This window comes from Oncorhynchus mykiss, chromosome 4 (assembly GCF_013265735.2).
Source record: "Oncorhynchus mykiss isolate Arlee chromosome 4, USDA_OmykA_1.1, whole genome shotgun sequence".
NCBI classification, from domain to species: Eukaryota; Metazoa; Chordata; class Actinopteri; order Salmoniformes; family Salmonidae; genus Oncorhynchus; species Oncorhynchus mykiss.
Genome location: NC_048568.1, coordinates 2,339,140 through 2,360,362, shown reverse-complemented (window position 1 = coordinate 2,360,362; position 21,223 = coordinate 2,339,140). Strand labels below are relative to the sequence as shown.

Here is a 21,223-nt window from a genome sequence, read left to right as displayed (position 1 = left end):
ATGATTTCTATTAAATGTTTTATGTAATTTTGTTGTAATGACAAATCTAGATTTTTTGGGGGTGAAAATATTTTGCTGTTTGTTTTTGAATATCTGCCTCTGTTTGAATGTGCCTATTTCAATTGTTGGGAGGGACAAATGGCTTGGATATATCATCCAACATCTTTTAGCTGACAAAAACTTCCTCAGGCTTTTGAATGGCACGGTACAGTGCCTTGTGAAAGTATTTGGCCCCCTTGAACTTTGCGACCTTTTGCCACATTTCAGGCTTCAAACATAAAGATATAAAACTGTATTTTTTTGTGAAGAATCAACAACAATTGGGACACAATCATGAAGTGGAACGACATTTATTGGATATTTCAAACTTTTTTAACAAGTCAAAAATGAAAAATTGGGCGTGCAAAATTATTCAGCCCCTTTACTTTCAGAGCAGCAAACTCTCTCCGGAAGTTCAGTGAGGATCTCTGAATGATCCAATGTTGACCTAAATGACTAATGATGATAAATACAATCCACCTGTGTGTAATCAAGTCTCCGTATAAATGCACCTGCACTGTGATAGTCTCAGAGGTCCGTTAAAAGCGCAGAGAGCATCATGAAGAACAAGGAACACACCAGGCAGGTCCGAGATACTGTTGTGAAGAAGTTTAAAGCCGGATTTGGATACAAAAAGATTTCCCAAGCTTTAAACATCCCAAGGAGCACTGTGCAAGCGATAATATTGAAATGGAAGGAGTATCAGACCACTGCAAATCTACCAAGACCTGGCCGTCCCTCTAAACTTTCAGCTCATACAAGGAGAAGACTGATCAGAGATGCAGCCAAGAGGCCCATGATCACTCTGGATGAACTACAGAGATCTACAGCTGAGGTGGGAGACTCTGTCCATAGGACAATATTGCACAAATCTGGCCTTTATGGAAGAGTGGAAAAGAGGTAAGCCATTTCTTAACGATATCCATAAAAAGTGTTGTTTAAAGTTTGCCACAAGCCACCTGGGAGACACACCAAACATGTGGAAGAAGGTGCTCTGGTCAGATGAAACCAAAATTGAACTTTTTGGCAACAATGCAAAACGTTATGTTTGGCGTAAAAGCAACACAGCTCATCACCCTGAACACACCATCCCCACTGTCAAACATGGTGGTGGCAGTATCATGGTTTGGGCCTGCTTTTCTTCAGCAGGGACAGAGAAGATGGTTAAAATTTATGGGAAGATGGATGGAGCCAAATACAGGACCATTCTGGAAGAAAACCTGATGGAGTCTGCAAAAGACCTGAGACTGGGACGGAGATTTGTCTTCCAACAAGACAATGATCCAAAACATAAAGCAAAATCTACAATGGAATGGTTCAAAAATAATGGCCAAGTCAAAGTCCAGACCTGAATCCAATTGAGAATCTGTGGAAAGAACTGAAAACTGCTGTTCACAAATGCTCTCCATCCAACCTCACTGAGCTCAAGCTGTTTTGCAAAGAGGAATGGGAAAAAATGTCAGTCTCTCGATGTGCAAAACTGATAGAGACATACCCCAAGCGACTTACAGCTGTAATCGCAGCAAAAGGTGGCGCTACAAAGTATTAACTTAAGGGGGCTGAATAATTTTGCACGCCCAATTTTTCAGTTTTTGATTTGTTAAAAAAGTTTGAAATATTCAATAAATGTCGTTCCACTTCATGATTGTGTCCCACTTGTTGTTGATTCTTCACAAAAAAATACAGTTTTATATCTTTATGTTTGAAGCCTGAAATGTGGCAAAAGGTCGCAAAGTTCAAGGGGGCCGAATACTTTCGCAAGGCACTGTATATTCCAAGGGCTTTCAGTACTAGGTTTACAGAAGGTATTCATACCGCTTGACTTATTCCACATCTGGTTGTGTTACAGCCTGAATTAAAAATGTATTAAATATATTTTTTTCCACAAATCTACACACAATACCACAATGTTTTTAGATATATTTGCACATTTATTGAAAATGTAATACAGAAATATCTCATTTAGATAAGTATTCACACCCTTGAGTTAATACATGTTACAATCACCTTGGGCAGCGATTACAGCTGTGAGTTTTTCTGGGTAAGTCGCTAAGAGCAATGCACACCTGGATTGTACAATATTTACACATCATTCTTTAAAAAATTATTCAAGCCCTGTCAAGTAGGTTGTTGATCATTGCTAGATAGCCATTTTCAAGTCTTTCCATAGATTTTCAAACCAATGTAGCCCTTTCCTGCAGTCAAATGACCTAGTGGCCTCATGGGTTGAATGTTATTAATATTTTTCATAATTACTAAACATATATATATTTTTTAACGCTGAAAATCCGGTGTTTCTATGGCAAACAGTTGTGTTATATTTCAGTCTTCTGTGATGTATTTAAAGTGTATTTCTGGGATGCAAAATCAACATTGAATACATTTCAACTCTATATCTGGCATGGTACAGGTGTCTTCTTTTTTATAAACCCATAACCATGTGTGTGAGGTGTATACATTTGTTTCAAACTAGATTTGCTTAAGACTACCAAGAAACACTCGGTATGACCATGATTTAGCCCACTGCAGTAAAAGATTAAGTCAAAACTGTAACTAGACCGCTCAGGAACATTCAATGGCATCTTGGTTATTAACTCCAGTGTATATTTGGCCTTGTGTTATAGGTTATTGTTCTGCTGAAAGGTGAATTTGTCTCCCAGTGTCTGTTGGAAAGCAGACTGAACCAGGTTTTCCTCTAGGATTTTTCCTATGCTTAGCACTATTCTGTTATTTTTTTATCCAGTAAAAACTCCCTAGTCCTTGCCGATGACAAGCATACCCATAACATGATGCAGCCACCACCATGCTTGAAAATATGAAGAGTGTTACTCAGTGATGTGTTGTGTTGGATTTGCCCCAAGCATAATGCTTTGTATTCAGGACATGAAGTTGCCAGATTTTTTTGCAGTTTTACTTTAGTGTCTTATTGTAAACAGGATAAATGTTTTGGAACATTTTTATTCTGTACATACTTCCTTCTTTTCACTCTGTGAATTAGGTTAGTTTTGTGGAGTAACTACAATGTTGCTGATCCATTTCCAGTTTTCTCCTATCACAGCCATTACATGACCAATTAGACTGTTACCAACCCTTAGTAAGCTTTTGGAAAAAAATGTGTTTGACCAGATACAATGCCTATTTACAGTAAATAAATTGACCACATACTTTCAGCACGCTTATAGGGAAGTACATTCAACAAGCACAGCACAAATGACTTGGCTGAGAGAAATTGATGAAAAAAAGATTGTGGAGGCTGTTATGTTAGACTTTAGTGCGGCTTTTGACATTGTTAACCTGTTAGAGCTCTAGGGGCGCTATTTCATTTTTGGATAAAAAACGTTCCCGTTTTAAGCGCGATATTTTGTCACGAAAAGATGCTCGACTATGCATATTCTTGACAGTTTTGGAAAGAAAACACTCTGAAGTTTCAGAATCTGCAAAGATTTTGTCTGTAAGTGCCCCAGAACTCATTCTACAGGCGAAACCAAGATGATGCATCACCCAGGAATTAGCAGAATTTCTGAAGCTCTGTTTTCCATTCTCTCCTTATATGGCTGTGATTGCGCAACGAATGAGCCTACACTTTCTGTCGTTCGCCCAAGGTCTTAGCAGCATTGTGACGTATTTGTAGGCATATCATTGGAAGATTGACCATAAGAGACTACATTTTCCAAGTGTCCGCCTGGTGTCCTGCGTCGAATTCGGTGCGCAATTGCCAGCTGCTTCTACTTTACCATTTGATTCAGGGGAGAAAGCATGTGTCCAAGAACGATGTATCAATGAAGAGATATGTGAAAAACACCTTGATGATTGATTCTAAACAACGTTTGCCATGTTTTCAGTCGATATTATGGAGTTAATTTGGAGAAAAGTTCGCGTTTTGAGGACTGAATTTTCGGATTTTTTTTGGTAGCCAAATGTGATGTATAAAACGGAGCTATTTCTAATACACAAGGAATCTTTTTGGAAAAACTGAGCATCTGCTATCTAACTGAGAGTATCCTCATTGAAAACATCAGAAGTTCTTCAAAGGTAAATGATTTTATTTGAAGGCTTTTATGTTTTTGTTAATGTTGCGTGCTGGATGCTAACGCTAATGCTAACGCTAAATGCTAACGCGAAATGCTAACGCTAGCTAGCTACTTTTACACAAATGATTGTTTTCCTATGGTTGAGAAGCATATTTTGAAAATCTGAGATGACAGTGTTGTTTACAAAAGGCTAATCTTGAGAGATGGCATATTTATTTCATTTCATTTGCGATTTTCATAAATAGTTAACGTTGTGTTATGCTAATGAGCTTGCTGATAGATTTACACAATCCTGGATACAGGGGTTTTTTCATAGCTAAACGTGACGCAGAAAACGGAGCGATTTGTCCTAAACAAATAATCTTTCAGGAAAAACTGAACATTTGCTATCTGAGAGTCTCCTCATTGAAAACATCTGAAGTTCTTCAAAGGTAAATGATTTTATTTGAATGCTTTTCTGTTTTTTTGTGTAAATGTTGCCAGCTGAATGCTAATGCTAAATGCTACGTTAGCCATCAATACTGTTACACAAATGCTTGTTTTGCAATGGTTGAGAAGCATATTTTGAAAATCTGAGATGACAGTGTTGTTAACAAAAGGCTAAGCTTGAGAGCTAGCATATTTATTTCATTTCATTTGCGATTTTCATGAATAGTTAACGTTGCGTTATGGTAATGAGCTTGAGTCTGTATTCACGATCCCGGATCCGGGATGGGGAGATCAGAAAGGTTAATCATAGTCTGCTGCTGGAAAAACATATGTGTTGTGGCTTTACACCCCCTGCCATATTGTCGATAAAGATTTACCTGTCTAACAGAACACAGAAGGTGTTCTTTAATGGAATCCTCTCCAACATAATCCAGGTAGAATCAGGAATTCCCCAGGGCAGCCGTTTAGGCCCCTTAATTTTTCTACTTTACTAATGACATGCCATGGGCTTTGAGTAAAGCCAGTGTGTCTATGACTCAACACTATACACATCAGCTACTACAGAAACTGAAATGACTGCAATACTTAACAAATAGCTGCAGTTAGTTTCAGAATGGGTGGCAAGGAATAAGTTAGTTCTAAATATTTCAAAACTAAAAGCATTTTATTTGGGAAAAATCATTCACTAAACCCTAAACCTCAACTACATCTTGGAATGAATAATGTGGAAATTAAGCAAGTTGAGATGAATAAACTCTTGGAGTACCCCTGGATTGTAAACTGTCATGGTCAAAACATATTGATACAACAGAAGCTAAGATAGGGAGAAGTCTGTCCATAATTCTACATCAGGTAATACAAGAAGTAGAATCAGATTTTAAAAAACAGGTAAAGTACACCTTATGGAACAGCGGGGACTGTGAAGAGACACAAACAAAAGTACAGACACCCATACGCAAACAACCGCAAGCACACGCACTCTACACACACGTACTTTGTAATATTGTTGTATGGTGGTATTGTAGATACTATGTAGTGGTGTAATAATGTTATATGTTTGTTTTATATGTAAAGTAAGTGGCTTAATGTGTAATTAATAACTTCACCATGCTCAAAGGGATTTTCAATGTCTGATTTTTACATGTTTTACCCATCTAACATTAGGTGCCCTTCTTTGCCAGGCATTTGTGGTCTTCACTGCTTGACTGAGGGACCTTACAGATAATTGTATGTGGGGTACAGACATGTGGCAGTCATTTAAAATCATGTTAAGCACTATTATTGCACACAGAGTGAGTTCATGCAACTTATTATGTGACTTTTTAAACACATTTTTACTCCTGAACGTATTCAGGCTTTCCATAACAAAAGGGGTTGAACACTTATTGACTCAAGACATTTCAGCTTTTTATTTTTTATGAATTTAAAAATCATAATTCCACTTTGACATCATGGGGTATTGTGTGTAGGCCAGTGACACAAAATCTCAATTTAATATATTTTAAATTCAGGCTGTAACAAAGCAAAATATGGAAAAAGTAAAGGGGTGTGAAAACTTTCTGAAAGCACTGTAAGCACACTCAAAAGGTACACACAAAATAAACGTAGCCACTGACTTAGCGCCCCCTTCTTTTGCTTCCACAGGTCCGTAAAGAGTACATCAAATGTTTCCGCCACACATATTGCTGTGGTGGCTTACCAACTGAGAGCTCACACAGCTCAACAAAGACCTCCACCACAAGGACAAGTGCACGCTACTCCTCGGGCACACAGGTACTATACCAGGGATTCTGACTGGGATTCATCTTTATGTCAGGGTAGATTTGCATAAACCCAGTTTACCGCAAAGTATCACCTATAATAGTTAACTAGGAGAGTCTCCAATGACTTCTGAATCCATTGAATCCATCAGAACACCCAGTAATGTTATATTTTTCAAGACCACTGGCCAATGTAATTGTACCAGAAACACAGACCGTAGTTAAACAGTGACATGTATACTTTAAAGTAAGCTAACTGTTTCAAGCAGTATCTACTCTATTGCATGTGCACCTTTTTCCACTCTACCCCTTAGCACTCGCTTTATCTTTTTTTCTCACTAACGCCACTGTGCATGGAACTATTTGCGCTATTTGAGAGCATTGCAGTCACTTTTACCCTTTGAAAAACAAGAATGCAAATACAATTTTATGTTTATTCCTTTGTTATTCCTTTGCTATTAAACCACTTTTTTATAAATGTTTTGATAGCAGACAATGCTCTAACCAATAGAAAGCAATAGAAAGACAAACCGTCACAAGACATTCCCATCTTAATGGCTCATTAAACCTATGGAGCACCCGCCTATTACATCCACTACTTTTGACAGGAAGTATAAAAGTAGTCACTCAAAGCCTGAGTTAATATAATGTGTGAAGGCCAGACGTTGCACTTGGTGCTCTTTGTGTGAAGAGTCGGTTCGCCGATGCAGGAACACTACATACAGCAAACATAATGAAAGTTGATCTCAACAGTGAACAGGCTTCTTTAAGTCCTAATAACTGTCCCTTGTTAATCTGACAGAGCCGTATCAGGAGAATGTGGAATGACACCGTAAGAAAGCAATCTGAGTCCTCCTTTATCTCAGGTGACATCAACAGCACCTCCACCCTTAACCAAGGTCAGTCACACACCTCATCTCTTCTTCACACACCATTCACCATCACCGAGACATAAAATACATTTTCAAGTACCAATGATTTCATACAGAGGGGCTAACATCCTGAGAAATTGTAGTGAATGCTTTGGGCTTGATAAGATTTGCGGCACTGTGCTAAAAGGGATAGCATGGATAGTCTCCCTGTTCTGTTCTGCCAATTGAGGATTACAGAAATCCTTCCTCAAATACTTTGTGCTGTCATTTTGGGCAGTAATGTCGAACACGAATTGGGGCAGCCACTGTACTGTTTGTCCTAAGTCCAAAGTTCATTTGGCTCAGTCCATTAAAAAAAGAAGAAGAAGAAGAAGGAAATGCCAACAAACTCTAAATAAAGTTTTGTTTTTATTTTTAAACCTATGTTTGCTTGACACGCAGGGGCACATTATTTGGTCGGTATGTAAGGGGACCTCTGCTATTTCAAGGATTCAGGAGGGAGGAAAACAACCTTGTCATTTATTATTTAGCCAGAGCACAAGTATGATGATGAGAAGATGTTCAACTCTGGGTGACCCTGAGTGCTTAGTGTGTTGTTCAGCCTTTACGGCTCGGCATGGCTCTAAAATGGCTTTCCAAATATGCAAGGAAAGAGGTTAGCCTGAGGTAGTCTGACTTCCCCCTCCCAAACTCCCCCTTATTATTTTTCACACTTCAATTTCCTTGAGGTAAAATGTTACGAACAGTAGTTTGAAATTCATCTTGTCAATATTTTTCTGTCCCGATAAGCTGTATATTAGATGTTAAGGTTACATTTATCTATCATGCTCCAGTGTACTACCCTAGTTACCCTTGAGTACACTGTACTGAGGATGGCCCGCTCTTCAGAAACCACTCCTTGTCATTATAACAACCTCAGAGAATACCCTACAAGAGTGATGGGTTTTTCTAGTACACAGCTTATAAAAATGTGACTGGAAATGTCTAGTTTTTAAACATGATGCAAGACATCCATTATAACATTATAATCGGGGTGAATTGAGTATTTAAAGAAAATATCTGACATTGTAAAGTATTGGCATCCAGGTGAAGTTAGTGTTAGTGTGATATTTTACTAAGGATACAAGGGTGTGGTCATTTGTTGTGTACACGTTTCAAGCAATTGCATCATAGGACTTCAACTTAAAACTGTGGCCTAGCAGGAGCAATGGAAAACAAGCGTTGCACTGCAGAAAATACCTGATAATGCAGTTTTAACAATTCATTAATATCCACAGCAATAGAAGGCTAAATGAGAGTATAGTTTTTTCACCAGTTACCTTTCTTGTCAAATAACAAAAACACAAAAAGGCTGACTTTATACTTTTTTTCTGTTGTTACATTGCTTCTCATTTACATAGCAGATTGTAGTAGAATTAGAATGAGGTGAACAAAAGTGCCTTTTGTGGTAGTGACTGTTTAGATGTTCTATATCCCCTCTGTATCCTAATCCTTGCTTCCACAAAATGCCTGTACACTTTGCTCAAATGACATCCAGAGATAATATTAATATCCTGTCCTCCCCAAAAAATTCAATATTTACTCTGAAAATAATAGCCCAGTTTTAGATGTACTTGACATTTTGTTCCATAAATCACCCCAAAAAGCACTCATTGTACCAATGCCAAAAACTGATCTGTCTTCTTCTGTCTTACCGCCTCCAGGAATGACGGGCAATTATCTTCTAACAAACCCTCTTCTTCGACCACAAGGCACTAACAACCCTTATAACACCTTACTGGCTGAAACAGTCGTATGTAACGCTCCCAGGGCTCCAGTGTTTAACTCTCCAGGTGTGCTTACTTAACACTTCTTGACGTACAGTTAACTTCTTCTTCTCTCTTCATTTTTTATACTTTGACTAGTTTTTTTTATGAGTTATTGTGGCCTTATCAAGATCAGAACGTTATCGAGTATCAACTTCCAATCTGGATCTCAGCAGGATCCCCAAATGGGTAACAGACATCGGTTGCTGAAATCGGTGTTGTAAGAAAGCACCGTGTGTATGACTTGGTTTGTGATTTATTAAGAGACCTCTGGTGTGCAGTTTCACATTTAGGTCTTTTAAAGTTTATCTTGAATGAGATAAAGTGATTCAGTGTACTGCCATGAAAAGACAGTATGAACATTGTCATGGCCTTTCAAATGGTACTCTGAAATTGCAGGATTATTGAGATTGATGATTTGTGATTTATTTATTTAGTGTTTTGTGGGTGAACCTACCCCTAAAACCGTATACGTTGCAATACGGGCAAGCTGAAATATTCAGTTTGTGCTTGAATATTTGTGTATTCATGAATGTGACGCAAAGAACAGAACAGATACCAATCCTGACAATCATAATTGGATGCTGTTTGATAAGCAAACAGTTAATTTACCTAAATGATCATGATATTTAAAATGTGTCCGTCCAGTATTTCAAATTGTGTGTAGGGATTATTATGGTACAATGCAATGATTTTTACATTTTTTTAAATGACAATTTAACATGAAAATTTAAGTTTTAAAACAAATGTTTTTCGTTATCGATTTATGCTTTTACCTTAAGCTTTTAAAAAATTATTTTCTGCTATTTATTTATTTTGTGTTTTGGAGTGAACTTACCCCTTAAACCGTATACGTTACAATACAGGCAAGCTGAAATATTCAGTTTGTACTTGAATATTTGTGTATTCATGAATGTGACGCACCATGATTTAGATCAACATTTGATTTTGATCAATGATATGTTTTTCAGGTATAAACAGATACCAGTCCTGACAACTGTCACTAGACACTGATAAACAAACAGTTCATTTAGCAAAATTATCATGAGATATTACGTGTTAGTCCAGTATTTCAATTTGTGTGCAGGGATTATTATGTTACAATGCAATGCAATTTAAAAAAAAATACATTTTTAATTACATTGTATATTTTGTCATGTTCTTTTTGCTTTCTCCTTACGCTTCCCTCTAGTGACCTACAGAGAGACAAGTATGGGAGTAAAACTTAACTTTGCCTATCAAATGTAAATTTATTTAAGCATGCTTATTAAAAACAACAACTCCCTGGTACATCAATGGTCATTGGCATTTACTCAGTGGGCAAGTGGTTCACAAACTATACCAACCAAATTATATTCCACCAATAGGAAAATACTACTTTCCAATATTGCATTCCTTTGGGATCCAACGGCTATCTAAGACAGCTGAGAAAGAATGGTTTTGTTATACCTCAGATACTCTTCTTCTTTCTCTTGGATGTGTATAAGTAGTTTGTGATCTGCAGACATCAACTGTAGCTTTGTTACTGGGGTGGCAAAGAATATTTCCTGGGTGAATTGAGAGAAGAGAGGCTTCCTACGTGAATGCCGTTCCCTGTGGCACTCAGCATTCTGTGTCCAGTTACATTCCCCTCACATCTCTCCCCTATTCTCCAGACATCACCTGTGTGGGGAAAATTGTTCTCCTAGTGAGGTATAAACAAAATGTACAAACGTCATGGTAGCAGCTGTAATCCTTTTTTTTGTTGTCCTCTTTCACTCTTTCCTTTCTTGTCATTTCTCTCCTCTCATCTCCGCTAAACTCTGTGATGTCTGTTTTACATGTCGGTGTGTCTGGAACACAGGAGGTTGGTGGCACCTTAATTGGGGAGGATGGGCTCATGGTAATGGCTGGGGTGGAATGGTATCAAATACATCAAATACATGGTTTGATGCCATTCCATTTGCTCCGTTCCAGCCATTATTATGAGCCGTCCTCCCCTCAGCAGCCTCCACTGGTCTGCAAAAATGGTCTATCCCCTTATCTGAACAACAGCATGTCACCATAAAATACCCATTCCTCTTAATCTCTCTCTTCTATCTGTGGCAGGAATTTATAGAAATGTTTTTCGCAATTTCTTTCTGTGCCAAAGCCGTGTTAGCCACGGCAGATACACAACCTCTCTCTCCAATCACACCCCACTAATATTTATTCTATCGCCGCCTGATTTCCATGGCCCTGTGCATACAGAAATTCATAACATGACTGCATCTGACCTTCCCAGCTGTGTTTTTCTTGGGCTGTTCTTGTAGAGACCGGGCGTACACTGGGGACTGTCATTTTGACTGATGTGAACCGCAGGGCTGCCGGCTAACTCTGACCTTGCCTGAGAGAAAATACAAAAAAACACAACTCAGACACCACTCAATTAAACAAATACAGCCAAAATAAAATCAAATCATTAAAATAATTTAAATAAAAATTGGTGGCATTTAATCTTTAAAAAAAGCTTTGATTGCTTGTTAATCAAATTTGCTGAACCCTTGCTCTAACTAAGTTGCTATGTTTTAATTTTTTTCCTTTCAGTGATTCTTCATGTTACAATAAATCATTTTACTTTCTTTTGTACATCAGCTACTCTTAGGCCAGATAGCCTGAACAGACAAACATGATGTGAGTTGTCCAAAGTGAGTCTCTCCACCTGCTGTCTGTCGTGATGTCGGATGGTGCTTGTGGGCCCTGAAGTGAGAAAGATGGCTGTCCGTGTTGACCATGACTCTCCTTTCTGTATACATTCATATTTTCCCATTATTTTTCCCTGTCACCTCCAACAAAGAGTTGCTAGACAACTTCTTGTCTATGTCGTAGCTTGCCCATTTGTGGCTACATACCAAGGCCCGGTTTTCTGATAGTGATGGAACTTAGGCTTACGAGTGTTTTAACGATGCATCTTTCCTACAACGGACGAAAATGTAACATGCATTTCCCAAAACACCACGCAGAGAGAATGTTCGCTAAGTGCATCGTTGAGGCATTTGTCGAAACTGAAAGGATCGAGAAAAAAAAAGGAAGCACTGCTCTCAGATCAGCGTTCTCCCTTTCAAAACTTACCTTAACATAAGAATTATTCCACAATACTGACGACGGATCAGTTCCTAGAGAGATATTATCACCTATGACTGCAAATATTGAGGTGGCTTATTCTAATGCTTACCCTATAATAATGTACTAAATCAAGATTTTTCACATCATTGTGCACGTTACACATCATGAAATATATTGAGGCAAAAATTACAGACAGTAGCGTACAAATAGCTAAATAAAACTCAATTGAATTAACATGAAAATGTATTTAAATGTCATTCAAATATATAGATCTATGTAGCCTATACTGTATTTATCTTTTAATACAGTTCTCAGTTTTCATTTGAAGCGTCTTTATATCATTTGCTTGTTATGCAAAGAAATGGGCAACTTTGTATTTGTCGTCACTGTCACATCGTTCTGAAGCTTTCAGCGGTCACAGAAAGACAGATAAACATCTTGATTTTGTGTTTAGCTGAGACCTTCTGTGTATAAAGTGACACGGAAGGGGGAAAAAGAATCTAACGACAAGTGGTCTGAGGCAGTCGTTAATTACCAAACGTTTTCAAGATCATCTTTAGTAACGATGGTTTTGGGAAACAGCTCAGAGATTTAACTATGCTCATACGAAGGTTTTAATGATGAACGTAGCCTTAAGATGCTTTTGGGAAACCGGGCCCTGTACATTTACCTCTGACATGTGTGTTGTGATCTTCATGATTTCTTCACGTTTTTTAATGTTGTTTGGGATCACGTCTGTCCCTTTGTTACTAGAGAGTCAAAGGCAGAATATTTTAGTGAATTGGAAAGGCTTTTAGAGAAAGTATTAGTTCATGATATACAAACATTTTCCAAATTACCCCATAACTGAGAATGTAAAATAATTGTTCATTGTGTATATGCATGCATACACATTCTCCTTACAGATTGTCTAATTAGTAACATGGTACAGCTGAATCTTAGTCTTGTGCCAAATTATCTCCAGCGTCCTGAACAGCATTAAACCACTTTTCTCATTTTTTTCATATTGCTTTCAGAAGAATGGTTGTGACTAATTTAAATCCCCTCATATGTTTTCTCACTCCAGGACACTCACACACACTGAACCATCCCAGGGACACCAGTGCAATGGATACTCTACCGCTAAATGGTAACTTTAACAATAGCTACTCGCTTCGCAACGGGGATTACGGCAACAGTGTGCAGGTGGTGGACTGTGGACTCAGCCTGGACGACGCAGCCTTTGAAAAAATGCTAATATCGGAGCTGGTGCACAATAACCTCCGGGCTTGCAACAAGAGCCACAACCACCATGTGGAGCGGGGGGCTCCTCTTCCTCCATCGTCCAAGAGGGTGCACGTGGTGGGCGGGAGCAGCAGCGAAGATGACGTCATCGTGGCTGACACCTCATCTTTGGTGCACGGCCACAATATCAACACACCGGTGGGCCTGGGCATAGAGCTGCACCACCGGGAACTGGAGGCCCCGCTCATCCCCCAGCGGACTCACTCACTTCTGTACCAGCCGCAGAAGAGAGTGAAGACCACTGAGGGGGGCTTGGAGAGCTACGTCAGCCAGCTCACGACCAACGAGCACGGGGACAGCCTACAGTCCCCAAACAGAGACTCTTTGTACACTAGTATGCCCACCCTAAGGGACTCTCCATACCCCGAGAGCAGCCCTGATGCGGAGGAGCTGGAGGACCTCTCGAGCCCCTCTAAGAGGAGCGAGAACGAGGACGTTTACTACAAGAGCATGCCTAACTTAGGAGCAGGACACCAGCTCCAAGCGTACTACCAGATAAGTAGAGGAAACAGTGACGGTTACATCATCCCTATTACTAAAGAGGGCTGCATCCCTGAAGGAGATGTACGGGAAGGACAGATGCAGTTAGTGACAAGCCTTTAAAATATATTTAAATCATCGTCCCCTGTCCGCTGTCCCGACATCCTCGAGGACAAACATTACTGTACTCTGAGAGATGCCGGGGAAGTTTTTTTCAGAGAGCCTTAGAGCCCCCAACATGCACGCACGCACGCACGCACGCACGCACACACACACACTCCTCTCCCCCCAGACTCGCCACACCCCATCCTCCTCACAAACCAACAGACTTAAGTGCACTGCGATGGCAGTGCGACATTACCCCGACCGCTGGAGTGGAGTTTTAAACAGACTGTATATAAAATGCAGAGTTCAATTTAAGACACATGCCATTTCTGTATTTAATTATTCTGCTGCTGTTGCATTTGAAAAAAGGATATAAAAAACTATTTAAAAAATGTTATCGGCCAATCCAGTTCAGCAGTTTTTTCTGGCCAAAGGTTGTACATACACTCCCACCATCCTTGTCAAGCCTGTTTCGTATTACATACAAAATGAAGCTCTCGGACCAGGATAAGGACTTATTTGTTTGGTGTTCCTGATCAGACTATTAATTAGGAATATAAGGTCCTGGATCCTAGAGTTGTCTCCATCACCGTGAAGGTTGGATTAACCACTAGCAATCAAGCCCCAGGCCTTAGATTTTCTCAATTGAGCTGTTGTCAAGGGAAATGGCAAAATGAATATATATTTTGCTAGTGTAAAATAAAATTCATGGAAACCCGTAAATATAAAGAAACCTTTTAATTGAAAATGTAACATTTGAAGAGAATATTGTGTAAAAGTTGCACATATGTTATAAAATGTGTTTATAGTTCTTACACATCATTCATTATCGTATGTTTGAACAAAAAAAGCAGATGAAAAAAAAATAAGTCTACAAAGAACAAGGTTAATGCATACTAATTTGTTCCACTTGTGACATGTTTTTCCATACTGAATTCATATACAGTATGTTGTCCATTTGAAATTTATATGATTTTATATTGCTAAAAGGTCTTTATTTTAGTAAAGTGGGAATACAACAGTGCCCTATGAAAGTCATGCAATACCATTTTCTGGGGGGTAAATTTGATTTAAGTAATCTAATCGGATAAACAATCATGACATAGAAATGGGCCATTCAAGACTAACATCCACTCGAGATAAAACGTTTACCATAACATTTTTATTCATAATACATGTATTTCTTCTGCCTGGGTATGGACATTTATTTATTGAAATATTTTCAAAAGATTATACATTGGAAAATGTAATATTTTCCAGCACTGGTATACATAGTCCTTCTTTTTATGTAAACATGCTATTAAGGGGCCCATCAATAAAGACAAATGTAAAGTTCAACACTTGTTTAACAAATAAATAAATGTGAGATTTTTTGTAAAATGACAGTTTTATTAATGTTTTGTGTTTTTGTACCATTGGAGAAGTTTTAGGCTTGATTATTTTGCTATGGACAAAATACACTTTTGACTCAAGTCATGAGTACATCCCAAGCACCTTGGAAGGTTATCAGTGATATATTTTCAGAGGGATTGCTTTGCTTTTGTTTTCTATCAAAGACTTTGCCTATTAGTCAAGCTCATTTCACCTTATGTGTTGATAAGCCAAATCTTTCCATGTGATTCAATTATGAGAAACTCAGGTAGGAAAATTACATTGTAAATGTTCCTCTGTGTGGTTGTAACACTCCAATAAAAGTTCGAAAATTACACCGGTTCATAACATTGTCCGATTAGTATATTATTGAGCACTTCACCAGACACCATTAAAATCTAGGTGATCCAATTCTGTAACTCATCAGCTGGCTTTTTAATAATATGTAAGTGGAAATGAGTCTGATGCTTTACAAGGGTCGCTGTTATAGTTGGAGGCGGTTTGGAGAAATACAGTACATCACAGTAAATTTGTCTTATTTATGACACATATTTGCACCAATTAATGCCCACTCCCGCTGAGGACAAAAGTCAGTCCTTTGTTAATGCCTCAGGTATTGCTAATTTATGACACATTCTAATAGGGTAAATAAGCCACTGGTTAGAGCAGGATGACAGCTCACTGCAGGGAATCTGGAAATTACATTGTTTATCATTTGCCATTGAAGGAAATGACTCAGGATCTGCACCGCCAAGACGCTCTCACTGTCAGAAGAAGTTCACATTAAAGGGACAGTTCACCCAAATTACAAATTAATGACTGCAATTTCGGTGAACTATACTCTTAAATTGCATAAACTTTGTTGATGTTGCTTTTCTTATAATTGAGTGAGAGATATTGCTGCAATTGTCAGAGGGACAATTTATTAAGTGCGAATTCTCGGGTTTCTCACATTCTCGGTTTATCATCGGAAACAGCTGATGAATGCTGCCATGGTGGTTCTCTGACAAACGGTTTTAGTGAATACATTGAATTCTATGATTATCATTTTATTTCATATCTAGTATTTTATATCCAGTTTTTATTATTTATTTTGGATCCAGCGACGCAGATAGCCACAGTGCTGGGACCGCTATATTTGTCCCTGGATCATTTTAGTAGCCTTTTAGTAGCCTATTGGCTAGTAAGCAAAATGGCTGAATTGAGTAAAGGGTGTTCTATCAGCACAAAGCAGTGAAAACTCCTTTGACTCTATCGCTGACCATAAGGCAATTAAATGCCTTTTATGTGACATGTTCACAATAATCCCAGTGAAGGACTTTTATGAAAATTTCACCTGTGTCAAATGCCACAAACTAAATGCTGCCACGAAGAGGATCATTACTTTACTTGAGGAAATTAAACATCTGGATGAGTTCTAATTTTGAATAAGGATGCCTCACGTTGAAATACTCTAGTCAAGTCAAGGAAATGTACATTATCCCTGTCTTCATTTCAATAGTATTTCAACAGCCACCAAATAGATGCAGCCTCAGGCCCATCGGGGCAAGCTTTGATAATCTAATTTCTATTCCTATGAAATTTCCTGACTTACTTAATGATCAAGTTTATAACGACCTGGTTACGGTAAATATGGATACCCCTGCTGTTTTTAAGTCTGGCGAAGGGCTGGGTTTGTGACATTTAATTGTGCAAAGTATGATGTAAAATATTGACTTTATCAATATCTGGATGCATGACATGAACACAGACATTCTTGTTTTGGTTAAATGATTTGATCATGGATAAGGACATTGACACTGACATTGCTAATTACAAGATTTTTAGATCTTTTCAGAGAAAATGTGGAGCGGTGGCGATGTAAGTAAAATCCACTTGTGCTCTTATTCCCCAGAAATGTGAAATCCTTGTTTTAGATGTGACCATGAGACAAAATGTGCATGTATTTGTTGCTGGAGTGTACAGTATAGGCCCCCTGCTGCTTTAATTCATGGGATTAGTATCCTAGCTGAGCATTTACAACCTTTTCTATCATCTGAACTGGTGGTCTTAGGTGAGTTTAACCCGGACTGGCTGACACCGATCTCGGATAACTTTAAGAACATTTGTTTTGATCTTAATATAACCCAGCTGATCACAAAACCCACTCAGTTAAATGTGAAAAATCTAGATAGATCCTCATGATTGAATTACATTTTCACAAATATGTTTGCAAACTTAGTGATCATTGTCCTATAACCTGTTTTGGAGATACTAGACAACATAATTCTGATCCCTGTATTATTAGGAAGATACATTTGAAAAACTTTTCTGCCCAAGCGTTTATGCATGACTTGTACCATCAAGTGTATACCTGACCCTGAATTAGCAATTGAGCATTTCTCATCTATTTTTATATCACTTGCAGATAAACACGCTCCTTTTAAATGCTTCCCTACCCAAGAAAGTTATACTGAACTCTGACATCATTACTGAAAAAATTTGATAGGTCATGCTTTTTATCAACATTTTCTGTCCTCTGTTTTTGTTTGAAAGAAATGTTGGTTTAATAGACCTGGGTCAGTCAGTAAACTGCTCGTCCCTCTCCCAGCTGCTAATCGACTTGATAGAGGACCAACCCCCAGTGAATCCTTGTACTCTCTGGATCAACTGTCTACCTTGTGAAGATGAAAGGCGCCAGGAGGAGTTGGCTGCCGTTTTACGGGCTCTTAACCAATTGTGCTATTGTGTGTGTTTTTTTCGCGTCATTTGTAACTTATTTTGTACATAATGTTTCTGCCACCGTCTCTTATGACCGAAAAGAGCTTCTGGATATCAGGACAGCGATTACTCACCTCGTACTGGACAAAGATTTTCTTTTTCTCGTGTCGGACGCAAATTATTTACTTCAGATACATGACAAAGCCCACATCCCCGTCATTCGCAGGAGAAAGAGTCGGAGATATTGGGGACATAGGTCGGGTGGGTAATCTGCCTCTACCATCAGTCCTATTAGCCAACGTACAATCATTGGATAACAAAATAGACAAGCTACGTTCCGAAAATCCTACCAACGGGACATTCAAAACGGTAATATCTTATGTTTCATCGAGTAGTGGCTGAACGACGGCATAGATAAAATACAGCTGGCAGGGTTTACGCTGCATCAGCAAGATGGGTCAGCTGCCTCCGGTAAGACAAGGGGTGGCAGTCTGTGCACCAGCTGTTGATTACAAATATACACAAAGTCTAATATTTGGAAGTCTCAATGTTTTGCTCGCCTGAGGTAGAGTATCTCATGATAAGCTGTAGACCAAACGATTTACCAAGGGGGTTTTCATCTATATTTTTCGTAGCTGTCTATTTACCACCACAAACCGATACTGGCACTAAGTCTGCACTCAATGAGCTGTTTAAGTCCATAAACAAACAGGAAAATGCTCATCCAGAGGCGGTGCTCCTAGTGGCCGGGGTATAATGCAGGGAAATATAAATCAATTTTACCAAATTTCTACTAGCATGTTAAATGTGCAACCAGAGGAAAAATAACTCTAGACCACCTTTACTCCACACACAGAGATGCGTACAAGCTCTCCCTGGCCCTCCATTTTGCAAATGTGACCATAATTATATTCTCCTGATTCCTGCTTATAAGCAAAAACTAAAGCAGGAAGCACCAGTGACTCTGTAAATAAAGAAGTGGTCAGATGACGCAGATGCTAAGCTACAGGACTGTTTTGCTTGCACAGACTAGAATATGGAATATGTTCTGGGATTCTTCCGATGGCCTTGAGGAGTACATCACATACAGTGTAAGTCACTGGCTTCATCAATACGTGTATCGATGGCATCGTCCTCACAGTGACCGTAGTTACATACCCCAACTAGAAGCCATAGATTACAGACAACGTATGCGCTGAGCTAAAGGGTAGAGCTGCCGCTTTCAAGGAACGGGACTCTCACCCGGACGCTTATAAGAAATCCCGCTATGCCCTCATACAAACCATCAAACAGGCAAAGCGTCAATACAGGACTAAGATTGAATCGTACTCCACCGGCTCCGATGCTCGTCGGATGTGGCAGGGCTTGCAAACAATTACAGACTACAAAGGGAAGCACAGCAGCGAACTGCGCAGTGAAATGAGCCTACCAGACGAGCTAAATTACTTCTATGCTCGCGATGGAGGCAAGCAACACTGAACCATGCTTGAGAGCATCAGCTGTTCCAGACGACTGTGTGATCACGGTCTCCGTAGCCGATGTGAGTAAGACCTTTAAACAGGTCAATATTCAGAAGGCCGCTGGGCCAGTCGGATTACCAGGACGTGCACTCCAAGCATGGGCTGACCAACTGGCAAGTGTCTTCACTGACATTTTCAACCTGTCCCTGACTGAGTCTGTAATACCAGCATGTTTTAATTAGACCACTATAGTCCCTGTACCCAAGAAAACTAAAGTAACCTGCCTAAATGATTACCGACCCGTAGCACTGACCTCTGTAGCCATGAAGTGCTTTGAAAGGCTGGTCATGGCTCACATCAACATCATTATCTCAGATGATGCAATCTCTACTATATTCCACACTGTCCTTTCCTACCTGGAAAAAAGAAACACCTACTTGAGAATGCTATTCAATGACTACAGCTCAGCGTTCAACACCATTGTACCCTCAAAGCTCATCACTAAGCTAAGGACCCTGGGACTCAACACCTCCCTCTGGAACTGATTCTGGATTTCCTGACAGGCCACCCCCAGGTGGTAAGAGTAGGTAACAACACATCTGCCATGCTGATCCTCAACACGGGGGCCCCACTGGGGTGCATCCTCAGTCCCATCCTGTATTCCCTGTTCACCCATGACTGCATGGCCAGGCATGACTCCAACCCCATCATTAAGTTTGCCGACGACACAACAATGGTAGGCCTGATCACCAACAACGATGAGACAACCTATAGGGAGGAGGTCAGAGACCAGGATAACAACCTCTCCCTCAACGTGATCAAGACAAAGGAGATGATTGTAGACTACAGGAAAAGGAGCACCGAGCATGCCCCCATTCTCATCGACGGGGCTGTAGTAGAGCATGTTGAGAGCTTCAAGTTCCTTGGTGTCCACATCGCCAACAAACTATCATGGTCCCAACACGCCAAGACAGTCGTCAAGAGGGCACGACAAAGCATATTCCCCCTCAGGAGACTGAAAAGATTTGGCATGGGTCCTCAGATCCTAAAACAGTTATACAGCTGCATCATTGAGAGCATCCTGACTGGTTGCATCACTGCCTGGCATGGCAACTGTTCGGCGTCCGACTTCAAGGCAATACAGAGGGTAGTCGAATAGCCCAGTACATCACTGGGACCAAGCTTCCTGCCATCCAGTACCTATATCCCAGGTGGTGTCAGAGGAAGGCCCTAAAAATTGTCAAAGACTCCAGCCACCCTAGTCATAGACTGTTCTCTCTGCTACCTCATGGCAAGCGGTACCGGAGCGCCAAGTCTAGGTCCAAAATACTTCTTAAGAGCTTATTCCCCCAAGCCATAAGACTCCTGAACAGCTAATCAAATGGCTACTCAGACTATTTGCATTGTCCCCCCGCTCAACCCCCTCTTTTACACTGCTGCTACTCTCTGGTTATTATCTATGCATAGTCACTTTAACTCTACCTACGTACTGTATGCATATTACCTCAATTACCTCGACTAACCTGTGGCCCTTCACATTGACTCTATACCGGTACTACCTGTATATAGTATTGCTACTGTTATTTTACTGCTGCTCTTTAACTATTTGTTATTTTTATTTTTTACTTCCCTATGTTTTACTTAACACTTATTTTTCTTAAAACTGCATTGTTGGTTAAGGGAATGTAAGGAAGTAGTTCACTGTAAGGCCTACCTACACCTGTTGTATTCGGCACATGTGACAAATCCAATTACATTTGAAGCATTGGAACAACAACTAAAATCTACTGGGGCTGATATGCT

The 21,223-nt window shown here is 39.5% G+C and overlaps 1 protein-coding gene across 19 annotated transcripts in view; it reads left to right on the top strand.

The window, feature by feature from the left end:
• Window positions 1–15,274, top strand: part of adgrl2a (adhesion G protein-coupled receptor L2a) — a 201,169-nt gene extending 185,895 nt beyond the window's left edge. For 8 of the 19 annotated variants that reach the window (XM_021599928.2, XM_036975480.1, XM_021599926.2 and 5 more), the window contains 5 exons: window positions 6,144–6,272; window positions 7,062–7,158; window positions 8,835–8,963; window positions 10,129–10,146; window positions 13,087–15,274. In XM_021599928.2, coding sequence (XP_021455603.2) covers window positions 6,144–6,272; window positions 7,062–7,158; window positions 8,835–8,963; window positions 10,129–10,146; window positions 13,087–13,907 — 1,194 coding nt within the window. In that variant the 3' untranslated portion in view covers window positions 13,908–15,274. Of the gene's footprint in view, window positions 1–6,143; window positions 6,273–7,061; window positions 7,159–8,834; window positions 8,964–10,128; window positions 10,147–11,549; window positions 11,660–13,086 lie in introns of all 19 variants that reach the window. The other 11 variants (XM_036975486.1, XM_021599938.2, XM_036975485.1 and 8 more) reach the window with 6 other exon arrangements.
• The last annotated feature ends 5,949 nt before the right edge of the window (window positions 15,275–21,223 follow it).